The sequence below is a fragment of the Galeopterus variegatus genome, unplaced genomic scaffold, assembly GCF_000696425.1.
Source record: "Galeopterus variegatus unplaced genomic scaffold, G_variegatus-3.0.2 Scaffold14521, whole genome shotgun sequence".
Classification (NCBI taxonomy): domain Eukaryota; kingdom Metazoa; phylum Chordata; class Mammalia; order Dermoptera; family Cynocephalidae; genus Galeopterus; species Galeopterus variegatus.
The window spans coordinates 1-13,098 of NW_007740632.1; the positions used below are offsets into that span (position 1 = coordinate 1).

Genomic DNA, 13,098 nt, shown 5'->3' on the forward strand with positions numbered 1-13,098 from the left:
CTTTCCAAAAATTTAAAAACAAAAACGGAAAAAAAAAAAAAAAAAAAAAAAAAACGAGAGAGAAACACACATTTTCCGGGAAAAGGCGTTCTTCACACACCCAGGGGGCTGTTCGGTGCCACCGTCACTGCACCCGCTCGGTGAAGTTCTCAGGGAAGACTCCCCGGCATTTCTCCAGCTCCTTGTGCTGGTTCCAGTCGCTCTCCTTCACGCCCATGAGCCAGCCTTCATCCTGCGGGGAGCCGAGCACGCAGGTCACGGAGGGATGGGAGGGAGGGCACAGAACCCGACAGGGCTGCGTCTCACTTGGGATCTGCAGGGAAGATGGTCTCTCCTGCTGTCTTTCCTCTTACCCTGCCACGTGCACCGTAACACCTCCTCCAGGCAGCATTCCCTGATTCTTGCTGAGACCCACACTCACCAGCCTGCCCTTAGCAGGTGGATTTAGCCCTTTGCAGCTGATGTTGACAAGTCCTCTCCACTCCAGAAAGGCAGCCTAATTGCTGCACTAGTCTGAACGTATCTAAACAACTCTGTCAATCCCAGGCCAAGGAGCTTCCCACCATCTGGTGCCGACAGAGAACACGTCCCCTTGAGGAGGACATCAGCTGTCTGTCCAGGCTTCCAGACTTCCCGACTTCTACAAACAATACCAGAAAGTTCTGGTTGCAATGGCCAATTAAAAGCTTCTAGTGGGACCCAAGCTGCCCCACCAATCCCTCTAACTCCAACCTGCCCTTTGCTTCCACACTTACTCCTTACTGGGCTCTTCTCCCCAGACCCTGACCCTGGGACTGCAGTGGTCTTGCACCCTGGCCCAGCTGGTCCATCACTGCCCCTACAGCTGGGCTATGCTGGGACCTAACTAGTGTTTCATTATTTCCCTCTGTGTCATTATCCACCTTGTCACAGACCTTACTTACGTCCCATCTGGGCCCCCTCCAGCCACTGTGGGCAGGGGGCCAGGATTCTGCTTCCTGAGATCCCACCCAGCCAGGGCTGGCTACTGGGGAGACCAGTGGAGAGCTGGGAGCACAGGAGAATCAGCCGACTCAGCCTAGGCCCGGGAAACCCTTGTTACTCAGGCCTCCCACCCCTCGTAGCCTCAGTAAGTACCCAGGGCCCTCAAGTCCCAGTCCAGGACCCCCAGCTGGACCCACCCCCACCCTCAGCCACCCTGACCAATCATTCATACAGATGCATTGATGACTAAATGCATTTTCTGAAAGCAGGAAGAGGCTGACCAGGAACCTTGTGCATAGCGAGCAGGTGTCAATTACTGAACTGCAGATGAAACCTGGATGTCCACATGGGCACCACCAACCCTCCACAAGCAAAGGCTCACGCTACACCAACAGTGGGTTCCTGCTGAGGGTCAAGGCCACCTGAACAGAGCAGCTGGCCCAAACCCAGGAAAGACACACTTAGCACCAATCCAAGCCCAGCAGGAGCCCTCACTTTGAGGAGAGTAACCAACATGGAGAAGCCATAGCAGGAAGAGAAGGGTCCGGAGGGCATCTGGGGTGAGACTCAGCTGGGACAGGGCTGGGGATCACCCGGCTGGGAAGCCTGTGGTCCTGCAGACAGGGTCAAGGGCAGCCTGGAGGGGCAGCACGTGGGGCCAACACGAGCCCAACGAGAGGCCAGTGCTGGGGCCGTGGCTCTGTCCGGCTGCAGAGCGGCCACTTGTGGGCAGTGACCTGGGCAGGAGGGTTCAAGGATCCTGTCCTGGGTGGAAAGCTGGCCTCTGAGGGAGGGGCAGGGAAGGAAGGGACAAGGGAAAAGAAACTTGAATGAGAAAGCTGAGAGAGGGACAGAGCCCAAAGAAAGAAGTGGGAAGATGAGCAGAGGACACTGAGAAATTGAAGGAGAGAGGAAGACAGGGACAGAGAGAGAGGGGACCCAGAAGAGAGCAGAGAGAAAGGGGAGGGGTTATGGGAGGAGGAAGCTAAGATGAGAGAAAAGGCAGGGAATGGCGAGGAGGGGAGAAGCCCCGGCGGCGCCTGAGCCTGCGGGTCCGTGCGACAGTGGGCCTCTGCTGCCTCCTGCTGGTCCGTCCCCGCCACAGCCGGCCCAGCAGCAACTCAGGGAGTTCAGGAGGCCCCTCCTGGGGCTCACCTGCTCTTCTGGGTTCTGGAAGGGGATCACCAACACCACGTCGCCAGCCTTGAGCTGCAGCTCGTCTGTGTCAGTGGCTGTGTAGTCGTGCTGGGCCTGCACCTGCAGAGGTGGGGGGAGAGCGTGTCACAGGCCCTATGGTCCCAACTCCACACCCACACTATGCACTAGGCCTGCAACGTGCTGACTTGGAGACCAGCAGGACTAGGATCAGATGCCACCGCGCCAACTGGGAGGGGGATCGTGGGGATAGTTTGACTTTGGGCAAACCACAGAGCCTCTTGAGGCTCACTGTCCTCATCTGTAAAAGGGGGAGATCCCGCCCCTCAGGGCACCATGGGACAGTAGCAGTCAGAGACTCGCAGGGTCAGCTAGCTGGGGCTCACCTTGAACATGAACCCTGGGGGCAGGTCCAAGCGCCCAGGCCCGCTGCCGCCCTCCACAGTACCATTCACCGTTGCTGGAAAGGTCTCCACCACAACAGCAGGAAGAGAGCTCTGGGGGCAGGGAGCACAGTCAGCCAGGCACAGAGGTGGTCCAGAGAGGGCAAGGGCAACAGGGTAGGGAAGGGCAGGTGTCTGCGCCTGGTGTCAGACCAGCTGCCCCCAAGGCTCCTTGACAGGAACCATGGCCTGCACCAGCCCCACGGTAAGGAGTGCAGGGGAGTGGCAGGCAGGCAGACAGACAGCCAGACAGGCAGGCAGGCAGACAGACAGCCAGACAGACAGCAGGGAAGAAAAGACAGGACTTGGACCCTGCCATCTTACGGAGGCTGCTTCACTTGCTGCTGTCTCCCCAGGCTCCTGGGCACCAGCCGCAGGTTGGGTCCCACCCGCCACCTCCGAGGCCTCTGCTGGCTGCAACACAAATCCCGGCATGGGGTCAGACACAGGACAGGACACTGCAACCAGGACAGGAAACAGCTGCAGGAGAGCAGCACTGAGTGGGAAGGCTGGGGCACTGGCCTGGCTGGCCTTGGGTTCAAGAGTTGGCCAGTGCCTCGCACAATCCAAGAAGCCCCTGTAGGACAGGCAGGGTCCCGGGCAAAGTAAGCAGCTGTAGAGAAGTTGCTAGCAATACAAGAATGCTGAGTGATGTGTGCTGAGAAGCCCTGTACAGGCCTCTGGGGTGTCCTCCCCAGCCTTGCCTCACAGGCCCTGCCCTCTAAGCCCCAAGACTTGCCAAGCCCCAGCCTCCTGCTTACAGGTTGGCGGGTCTGTGGAGCTGGCAGACAGCATGCCCAGGGACGGCCACACACACCTGTCCAAGCCCAACACAACTCAGGGCAGCCCTGGCTCAGCCCTGGCCAGCCTGAGAAGGGTGTGGCACAGTGAGGGGCACCACAGCCTGGCCCCAGCACGGGCCCGCAGTTGAGCTGACCTGGGCCAACACTCAGACTCGGCCACTTCTGAGTGCTCGAACCAAGTTACCCAACCTTCCTAGTCCTCCATTTCCTTATTTGTGAAAGGAGAAGTGTCTGGCTGACAAGGTTACAGTGAAGATTAAATGAGAAAATTCTAGGAAGTGCCCCGCACAAACCGGCAGGTGCTCTACATGCTCCCCCCTCCCTGCTCCAGAAGGCCTCAGCTGGAAGGCTGGGCTGATGTGACTCCAGCCACACTTACCCACCCCCAGCACCCCTAGAGATAAGTCCATCCTGGGGCCTCCTGGCTCAGGCCCCATCCTCACCCCCAGGCCCATGGCAGCCTGGTCCATCCTGCGCCCCCTGCTCTGGGCTCTTCTTCCATGCTATACCCCGAGATGGGAGACAAGCCAGATGGGGGCAGGCGGGCAGACACTTACTTGGGCAGGCCCTGGCTCAGCCGTCTGGCTAGGCCAGGCCACAGCAAAGGTGCCCTCGGCAGCGCTGGGCTCCCCAGAAGGCAGGCTGCCAGCTGGACTCTCTGTGGGCTAGTGACAAGCCACCAGGAGAGAACAGGGAGGGAGGCAGAGCGGGGAGGCCGGGGTAGAAAAGGTGTTGGGCAGGGGCAGGAACAAGGGAAGACGTTGTGAGCAGCCAGTGTTGGCGGGCAGTGTGCGGGCCCAGCAGGTCACCACCTCCCACCTTCTCACTCCCGCCACCACCAGGGAGACAGCCAAGTGAGACTGTGCCATGTACAGCTGAGCACCCACCAAAATCCACTCGTCAAAATGGCCTGGCCAGCTTGCACCAGGCTGCTTTCTCTGGCCTCCTCCAGAGTGAAATGCTACCATGGAGCTTCCGGGTGTGTCCCCAGGGCACCAGCACACCACACGGTCCTGCCCCTGCCCCTGCTCCTCCAGCACCATAGCCTGTGCCAGGGAGTCTCAGGGACTGAGCCCAGGAAACCCAGGTGGAATTCCAGCTCCACCACAACCAGTTGTTGGGCGAGTCCCAAGGTGTCCCAAGCCCTCTCTGAGCCTCCAGAGGATGGTGACACTTGTCCTGCCTGAGCCTTGTGCCATGCTCTCAGAAGGCACCCACCTCACCCTGCCTTCCCTGCCTCTCAAATTCCCCCTCTCTCCCTTCCCCCTTCCCCCAACAGCTCCCAGATGAGGGCGAGAACCCTGGACCCAGAGGCCCTCCTGCCTTGCAACTTCAGCCCACCATGAGGACAAAGGTCCATTCTGAGTGACCGGTGGACTACTATCTAGAGCACTCCCGGACCCTGACAAGTGGCCACTTCTCGGAGGACCTCATCTCAAGCTAAACCAAGAAACTCCTTTCCCACATCCTGACATGGAGAGAAGCTATAGAACAGGAAAGAGCAGCCTCGGCCAGCTTCCTGTGCATGTGAGCATGCACCCCTGTGTGCTGCATGTGTGTGTGCCATGTGCGTGCACCTGTGACCGGGCCAGGTGGAGGAGGATGCAAGTGGCCTGGGCACACACAGAAGAGGAGCTCCCCCAGGGGCCCGGCAGAGCCAACACTCAGCTTACCTCCCACAGGTCCCACGGAATTGGCTGAGCGCAGCAGTGAGGGGGAGAAGGACAGAGTTAGCAAAGAGGTTAGAGACAGGTGGCAGGCAAGCAGTCCCTGGGACCCCCACCCCACACCCAGCCCAGCAGGCACGGGGGCAGCACGGAGCTGGCCGGGCTCTGAGGTCTGCAAATGGCCAAATCCTGGACACCTCTCAGGGGGCTGTGAGATGCCAGGCCTGGGAGTGCCCAGACAAGACAAGGGGTGGCTGCCAGGAGAGGGATAGGATGCTGAGATGAACCGGAAGTTGCTGGGAAGTGTTTGGCTAACCCTCTCCTGACGGTCCTAGCAGCTGACCCGTGTCTACTCTCTGCCCTACAACCAGAGGAGGTGATGAGGGCCAGGGGAAGGGCAGTGAGTGGGAGGAGGGCCTGGTGAACCCGGGACCCCAAAGGCCTTGGCCTACATAGGCCCACATAGGTGGTCGGCAAACACGAGCCAGGGCCCAGCCCACGGAGGGTAGTGGGCCCATGGGTGGTGGTGGGTACAACCAACCTGGCCAGAGGGCGTGGGTGCCTTCACAGGGCTCGCCACGGGCGGAAGGGGGTCGAAGTCTAGGTCCAGCAGACTGGCCTGCTCTGAGAAAGGCCCCGGGGCCTCAAACTTGGCAGCAGCAGCAGTGGAGGAGGAAGGTGGTTAGTGACAGGCTGGGAGCCCTTGCCGCAGGTGCACACGGATGCACATCCCAGGCCCAGCCCATCTACTGCACGCACACACAAAGCAGCACCGCCATGGCCACACACCCTGGCACAAGCTCCCATCCTCACGAGGACAACACCTGGTATCCGCCGCAGACACCCGGCAACATGCCACTCTGGGCAGCCACCCTGTGGGACCAATGCCATGTCCCAGGTCCTTCCTGTCTCTGCCCCAGGCTGGTGTGGCCTCCCATGCCTGCACCTCTTTGCTCCCTGTCCTCATGAGCTCCGCTGGCCTGGCCCTTCTTGCCAAGAGCAGCACCAGGCCACAGCCCAGGCTAGACATGACCACCCTCGGTCCCCACAACCAGGAGGGCCCAAAGTTGAAAGCTCTATGCTGGCCCTCCCTCTGCATACGAGATAGACTGGTCACCCTCTGGCAATACCTGCCCACCAGCCAGTTCCAGGGATCAAGGATATGGCTGAGCCAGCCCATGCAGCCTAGAAGGCCAGTCTTTAAAGTGGTGGTTCTCAACATTAGGGGGCTTCAGAACTACCTGGGGCACCTGCGTTAAAACTGCAGGCTCCCCACCCCCACAGCCACCTCCAGAGCTTCCCTCTCAGTGAGCCTGGGTGCAGCCCAGGACTGTCATGTAACAGGCATGGCCCCACTGTGAGAAGCCCCACTGGAAGCTGGCCCAGACCACCATGGGAGGAAAGGGGATTTCCCAGAGCCCCCCAAAGCAAGGATCCTGGATGGGGCAGGAATAAAGGCTCTGATGGGCCCCCTAAACCTGGGGAGGGTAGGCCGGGGCAGCACCAGTGCCCAGAAGACACGCTGCCTTCCATGGAGGGCTTGCTTAGCTGCAGCCTCCATGTTATACCTGGGGCCTCCCTTTGGGGACAAGGAAGGACTTCACCCAGGTCCAAGAGAAGAGGGATGTGGTTGGTGTCCTCTCCCTCCCCAGCCCTCCCCAATCCCCCTCCTGAGGGTCCCCAGCCCCCAACAGCCTAGCCCACAGCTTCCTGCCTCCGCTCCCCTTTGATGGGTGCCTGGCACCCACAGGGGTCGCCCTCCAGGGCCTCTACCCAACCCACGGCCTCCATCAAGAAGGACCCAAGACCCAGGGGTGTGGGCAGGGGATCCCCTGAGGGGCCTCCACAGCTGAGTTGTCAGCAAAGAGCAAGGTCCTCAGTCCTGAGAACACTCGGGGCCAGCTGCCCACAGCTCAGGGCACCAGGCATCAGGCCAAGCAGCAGAGTCAGAGAGCCCGGGCCAAGTGGACTCACTTCCTGGAGCCAGGGAGCCCCAGGCCTCAAGCCCCTGCCCAGGTCTACCCTCAGCAACAGACTTCCCTTCAGATCTGGCCCTGTCCCATGTGCCCAAGGTGGAGAGGTCACCACTCTGCCCTGTAACCCAACTGTCCCTGAGGAATGAGTGCTCAGGACACTGCAGTGTTCGGCCTCGAGGTGCCTCCCACCAGTCGGGGATGCTCCTCGAATACCCCCCATCCTGCTCCTTCAACACCCCTCATTCCCTCCTCAGAGAAGGCAGCTAAGCCCAGACAGCAATGCCCCCTCGTGCTCCAAGAGGTGAGTTGTCAGCCAGGCTGACCACCTCCTCCCTGCCCTGCCCCGCAGGCAGCCCCTCGCCATGTAGGACAGTCTGTCCTTCCATGCAGGGACACAGGCTACTCTCCACACCTCAGCGGAAAAGCCCTTCTGGCAGCAGCAAAATGACCAAAGACGAGCCCCTGCCCCATGAACACCACCCAACATGTGCAGCTCTCCCCCTCCAGGCTTGTCTGGGCAGACCCGGCTCCCCAGAGGTGGGCACGAGGGAGCAGTAAGGGCAGCATGCGGGGACATGGAGGGACAGGAACACTCAGAGCCTGGAGTGGGGGTAGTCTCTGGGACAGCTCCTGGTCAGGCCCACCCTGCCTTATCCTAGTGCCAGCCCACTGGATGGGCTGCAGGTGGGGCCTGTAGGTTCCTCGCCTGCTGAATGGGGCAGTGGGTGGCTGCAAACCAAGCAAGGGGTGCAGGCAAGTGGCTGGCAGCATGCCCTGTTCAGTATCTGCCAGCGCTCCTGTCATCCCGCCCCTCATCTGTACACACACTGCTGCTGGCTGGCCAGCAGCCCAGCCAGCTAGAGCCAGGAGAGCCCCAGCAGCAAGCTGCCCCACAGGTCACTCAGCCCGTGCCCACACTGCTCTTCCTGCCCACCCTCTGCCACCCCTCTGCAGAGCAGCTCACATGTCTCCGGGGCCCCTGGACCCGGGCATCACCAGCCCAACAGCAGCCTTGGAATTGAAGTTCCTTCATTCTAATCCAAAGTCCTTCCACAGAGGCTTGAAGCCCACCTTCCCCTAGGTCTCTCCTAGCAGAGACCACCGTTGTCAGCTCCCCACTGCCTCTCCCCACACTTACACCCTCAACCTGTCCCTCCCCTGCAGGCCTCTGAGCTTGTGCAAAGGAGCCTGCAGGAGGCAGAGTCCAGAGATCCCTGGGCCGGGCTCCAAGCAGGGCTCCGGGCAGGGTCTGAGCAGCCCCACGGCACTCGGCCCAAGTCTCCCACAGTCTGGACTGGCCACCCACCTCCACAAAAGTCAAGTCCTTGCATGGAAAGGGCCTTGGCTTGCCCACAGCGGGGAGGCTGTGAGGCCTAGAGAGCCAGCCTCAAACAGGAAGCTCTCTGGGGGTGTAGGGAAGCCTGGTGGCCCCCAAGCTGATCAAACAACACGTCAACCCACTCTGGTGTTAACAAAATGAGCTTCCACCACAAGTGATGCCTCCCTGCTCTGCCCTCCTCTGGTCGATCTGTGACTGGCCATGGCATACCTCTTAGGGCATCTAAAGGCAGCTCTGCTCTGCAGCCCAGACACCGCCCCCACTGCCAAGTGGCCAGCAGCAGCTCTGGGAGCTGAAGCCTGGGTTCCTTGGCCACGCCAGGGCCTTCCAACTGTGCACCTCCTCCCACAGCCACACATCAGTGTCACTCTCCCACCACACTGAGCCTGTGTCTCACGCCTCCTAGACTATGCATAAGCTGCTGTCTGCTCATAGCAACCAGGCAAATGTCACCAGCTCCAGGAAGCCTTCCCTAACTGCCTCAAGACCTCCACGACCCTTGCTCCCCTCTGCCATAGTGTCAACCACACCACAAGGTGGGTGAGCACCTGTCACTTCTGTGTCCCTGCATCTGGTCACAGTACATGCTCAGAGATGGATGATGGATGATGATGGAGGGAGGCAGGAAGGGAGGGATGGGAGAGGAAGGCTCAGGCCAACCTCACCAGCCAGATTCCTGGCTCTTGACCCAGAAGCCCAGGGTGTGGGATGAAGGATGGAGGCCATGCATGCCCCGAGAGAGCAAGAGGGAAAGAGCCGCGGCCGCGGCTGACCTGGGAGGGGGTGGTCACGCTGATCTCAGGGACAAATGTGTCCTCAAACAGGCTGAGGATCTGTTCCTGCTTGACCTCCTTGGACGGGGTGTGTTTGGGAGGCGGAGGGACTGGTGGGCCTTTCCGGAGCTGCAGGTCATCAGCAGGTGAGGGGGCCGAGCGGGGAGGCGCCGCGGAGCATGGGGTCAGGGGAGACAGACAGAGACAAAGCCACGGTTAGTCACACCCCGGGCCACGGCCGCACCTGGCAACTGAGGGAGATGAAGCAAATGAAATCACTGCCCCCCAGACACAGATGCCAGGACCACAGGTACCCCTGGGAGGGAGACCAAGGCAGGAGGTCCAGCAACACCGTGCAGAGAGAGAGGAGAAAGAGGAGAGAGGAGAGAAGTACAAGAGGAGAGGAGGCGAGAAACAAGGGGAGGGGAGAGGCCTGCCCAGGCTGCCCAAGGGCCCCAGCCGCCCCCGCCACCTCTGCCCTGCCCACAGATTCCTCCCTCGAGCCCAGATCAGCCTCAGTCTGTCCCTGTGGAAGCCAGCTCAGAGCCGGGGCCTGGACAAGGCCACACACCTGCCCACAGGTGGGAGACCTCAGGCAGGTCCCACACCTCGAGCCTGGGTTTCCTCACTTGTCGAATGCAGGTGGTAACAGTAGCTGTCTCACGGGCTGGCTGCGAGGACAGTGCTGGCCCAGTGGACGTGCTGTTCAAGTGTGGGCTTTCGTTGCCGCCCTCGACATCATTATCCTAATCAGCCATCTGATGCGACAACGGCATAAAGCCAAGAGAGCAGCGGCAGGAGCGAGCCGGCTGCGAGAGAACCCCGCACGGCTCAGAACAGGGCCGTGTGGTGGACGCCAGTGCCCCCTCCTGCCAGCCGCACTGGCTGGCCAGCTCCTGGGGGCTCTGCAGAGACCTGGGGGGCCTGGTGGGGCAGGGACAGTCCAGGAGCCCAGAGCCTATGCCTCCTTAGCCCCCCACCCTCCCCTCACTGAGCCCTTCCTCTTTCTGTCCCTGTGAAAGTCCCACAGGGCCACCTGGTTGGGCTCCTCCTGCAGCCCCCTGCAAGAGAGAGAAGGCAAGTAAGAGGGAAAGGTGGCCGCCTCCAGAGACGCTGGATGCCAGAGCCTCTGTCTAGGGAGGAAAGGGAGATGAGAAGCGCCCAGCAGCCAAAAGGCCAGGGGGAGGGGAAGGGAGGACACTGCGGTGGGGGCGTGGGGACACCTGGCCAGGAGACAGTGTCACATATGCCCCCTGAAGTGGACCAGGGCCACTGAGCAAGCTGGACAAAGCCTCTGGCTCCAAACCTGCTCAGGCCTAGGCCCAGGAAGGGGATAGATGACTGGGAGGGAGGGGGATGATGGCAAAGCAGGAGGAAGAGGAAGGATGGGAGGAACAGGCCACTGACGCATCATGCCTACCTGAGACGGGGACTTGGGGATGGTGGCCCCGGCTGTGGCCCCGCTGGCCGGCTCGGGCTCGTGGTTGACTCTGATCTCAGGGGTGGTGGCAGGGGAGCCATCTGGTGGAGGCGAAGGGCTCTTGTTCCCGACTGCAGGGGCGCTGTCACTGTGGGGGCAAGACAAGAAAGGGAGCCGGATGCAGGGAGGCCACAGCGCGGGAGAGGGGAGGAAGTGTGGAGGAGCTGGAGTGCAGGGTGTGGACGCCCCCATGGTCGCGGATCCACGTGTGAAGTTGTGTGCACACGTACACATGTGCAGTCCTGTGGAACCACGTGTGAAATTGTGTGTACATGTGCATACAGACAGAGGAGGGCCAAGCAGGGAGGGGTCACTTGTGGGTCCACATGTAAAATTGTGTGCACGTGTGTGAGAAAAAGTGGGAATGAAGGGGCCTGGGCACCTGCCTGCACGAGTTCGTAGGCCTGCCTAGGAGAGAGTGACAGCACAATACAGGACTCTGGGCTGGAGGACTGTGGTCCCCAAGGGCTCAAGCAGAGCCGTGGGAACCACCCGCTGCTGGAGGCCACCCCACAGGCTCCGTCAGGCTCAGACCCAGCCTATGCTGACGGCACAAGAAAGCCAGGCATCCTAGAGGCCAAGTGAGTCTCGCCCACAAATCACACAGCAGCCCCTCTGCTCAGGGTGGGCCCCCTCCCCAGCCTGCACCCCCGCCTGTCTCCACCCACTCGCAGACGCTGACCACAGCCCCCATTACACCACGTCTTCACTCGCCTCAAACATCCGCCCACAGTCCTGCCAGCCCTGTGTGCCCCCCCCGTCCACAAACCCTGGTGAAACATCCAAAATCCCAGAGGCCCAGGGCAGGCCTGGGTGACTAAAGAGTGATGTCTTCATGGCAGAGGAGCAGTAGCTGGGGACGGAGAGGGCCACGTCCCCAAGCCAGCGTCCACTGCCCAAACACAGGGGGCAGGTGGTGTGCATGACAGGCATGTGGGTGGGAAGGGGGCAGAGAATACAGTTCCATGTCTGTGCTGGCATGAAGAAGCTCCAGAACAGCCCCGTCCAACACAGGAGCCACTAGCCCCAGTGGCTATTTAAACTTAAATTTACAATTAATTAAAATTTAATTTAATGAAAATTAAAAGCTCAGCTCCTCAGTTACACTGGCCACATTTCAAGTGCTCAATGGCCAAATGAGGTGACTGGCTACTGTGCTGGACAGCTCAGCTCTAGACGGACACACCAGAAACTAGCGACCGAGTCCCCTGGGTGGGTGGGGGCTGATGATGGGACAGTGTGAGACATTGCTGGCACCTTCTCACTGTTTTTGAATTTGTGTTTTACATTTTAGCCTCCTTACAGAATGTAGATATATAGTATACACACGCAATTAACAAAACAAAAAGAAACATGCTGCAGTGTCCCCTCCCCCGAACCCTCCCCAAGGCCTCCTCCCTGGCTACCTTCTCCACCCACAAGTGCACTGGTGGCCCGGGCCGCCACCAGGGCTGGACATGAGATGGTGCAGAGGAACGTGCTGAGCTGAGCCTCCCTCCTCCTTGCTCTTCCCACCGACACGCAGACACAGCCCAGCCCAGCCAGGCCGGCAGCCCTGCGGCACACTGCACACGGGGGCAGGTTACAGGTTAGTGGCACCCTTGGAGCAGGGTGCAAGGCACATGCATAGGGCCACTGGCCAGGGAGCTGGCCTCTGAGGCCCCACAACGCAGCACATACTGCCGGTACCTGTTCTTCTTTCTGCGCAGCCGGGAGAACAGTTTAGTTTTCTTTCTGCGGGGATGGACGGGACGTGGAGGCCTTCATTTTGGGGAAATACCCAGATGCAGGGCTGGCCCATCCCCTTCCCTCTCTGACAACCTCTCTGCTCAGAGGAGGGCAAAAGGGCAAAAGCCTCCCCTCATCGCCCAGAGGCCATGAAGATGACCTGGGCCTGCCCTTGGGCCCCCGCTGTCTAGTTCGCGGTGCCCTGGCTGGCTTCAGCACGCTGCCAGCTGCCAATGGTGCTGACAGGGCCTGACGAGATGCAGGAGACTCGGAACAGGGAGATCTGTCATGCCTGTGGTCCCAGCCCACAGATCCAGGTGGGTCCAGTGCTAGTGTGGGGCCCCGGGAGGGAGAGGAGGCCACTCAGAGAGGACAGGCCACACAACAGGCCATGCCAGTGAAAAGAAGGCTCACAAGCCTCCACTTTCCTCCCTCTCCCCTAGGATCCCTTTCCCAAGGGCGGCTGCCTGCGCTGCCCAGGACAGCCGCGCGTGGCCCACCTCCCTCCCCTCCCAACCTGGACGCTCCCACCTGTGCCTTCCCCACTACCCCACCCTAGCCTCAGGGCACCTCAGTCACACACATTTTATTTTCAGGGTAGGAAGAGGGTATAATATCCAGTGAATACCTTCCTAGTCCTAGGCAACACCCAGCCAACCCAAGAAGCAGAGACAATTTCTACAAATGAGGGAAGCGAGGCTCATCGGTGCTCTCTGGGCTCTGTTGTGACACACGTGTGCGCGCACACACAGCCAGCAGGAAGTGGAATCC

The 13,098-nt window shown here is 60.5% G+C and overlaps 1 protein-coding gene across 1 annotated transcript in view; it reads right to left on the reverse strand.

Annotated features, from left to right (window-relative positions):
• Window positions 1–9: 9 nt before the first annotated feature.
• The window catches only part of BIN1 (bridging integrator 1), a gene marked incomplete at its 5' end in the record, with an annotated part of 28,743 nt that continues 15,654 nt past the window's right edge, over window positions 10–13,098 (reverse strand). The window contains 9 exons of the mRNA XM_008563684.1: window positions 10–232; window positions 2,119–2,220; window positions 2,505–2,615; window positions 2,886–2,975; window positions 3,922–4,029; window positions 5,038–5,061; window positions 5,573–5,680; window positions 9,120–9,248; window positions 10,540–10,687. Coding sequence (XP_008561906.1) covers window positions 125–232; window positions 2,119–2,220; window positions 2,505–2,615; window positions 2,886–2,975; window positions 3,922–4,029; window positions 5,038–5,061; window positions 5,573–5,680; window positions 9,120–9,248; window positions 10,540–10,687 — 928 coding nt within the window. The remainder of the gene's footprint in view (window positions 233–2,118; window positions 2,221–2,504; window positions 2,616–2,885; window positions 2,976–3,921; window positions 4,030–5,037; window positions 5,062–5,572; window positions 5,681–9,119; window positions 9,249–10,539; window positions 10,688–13,098) is intronic.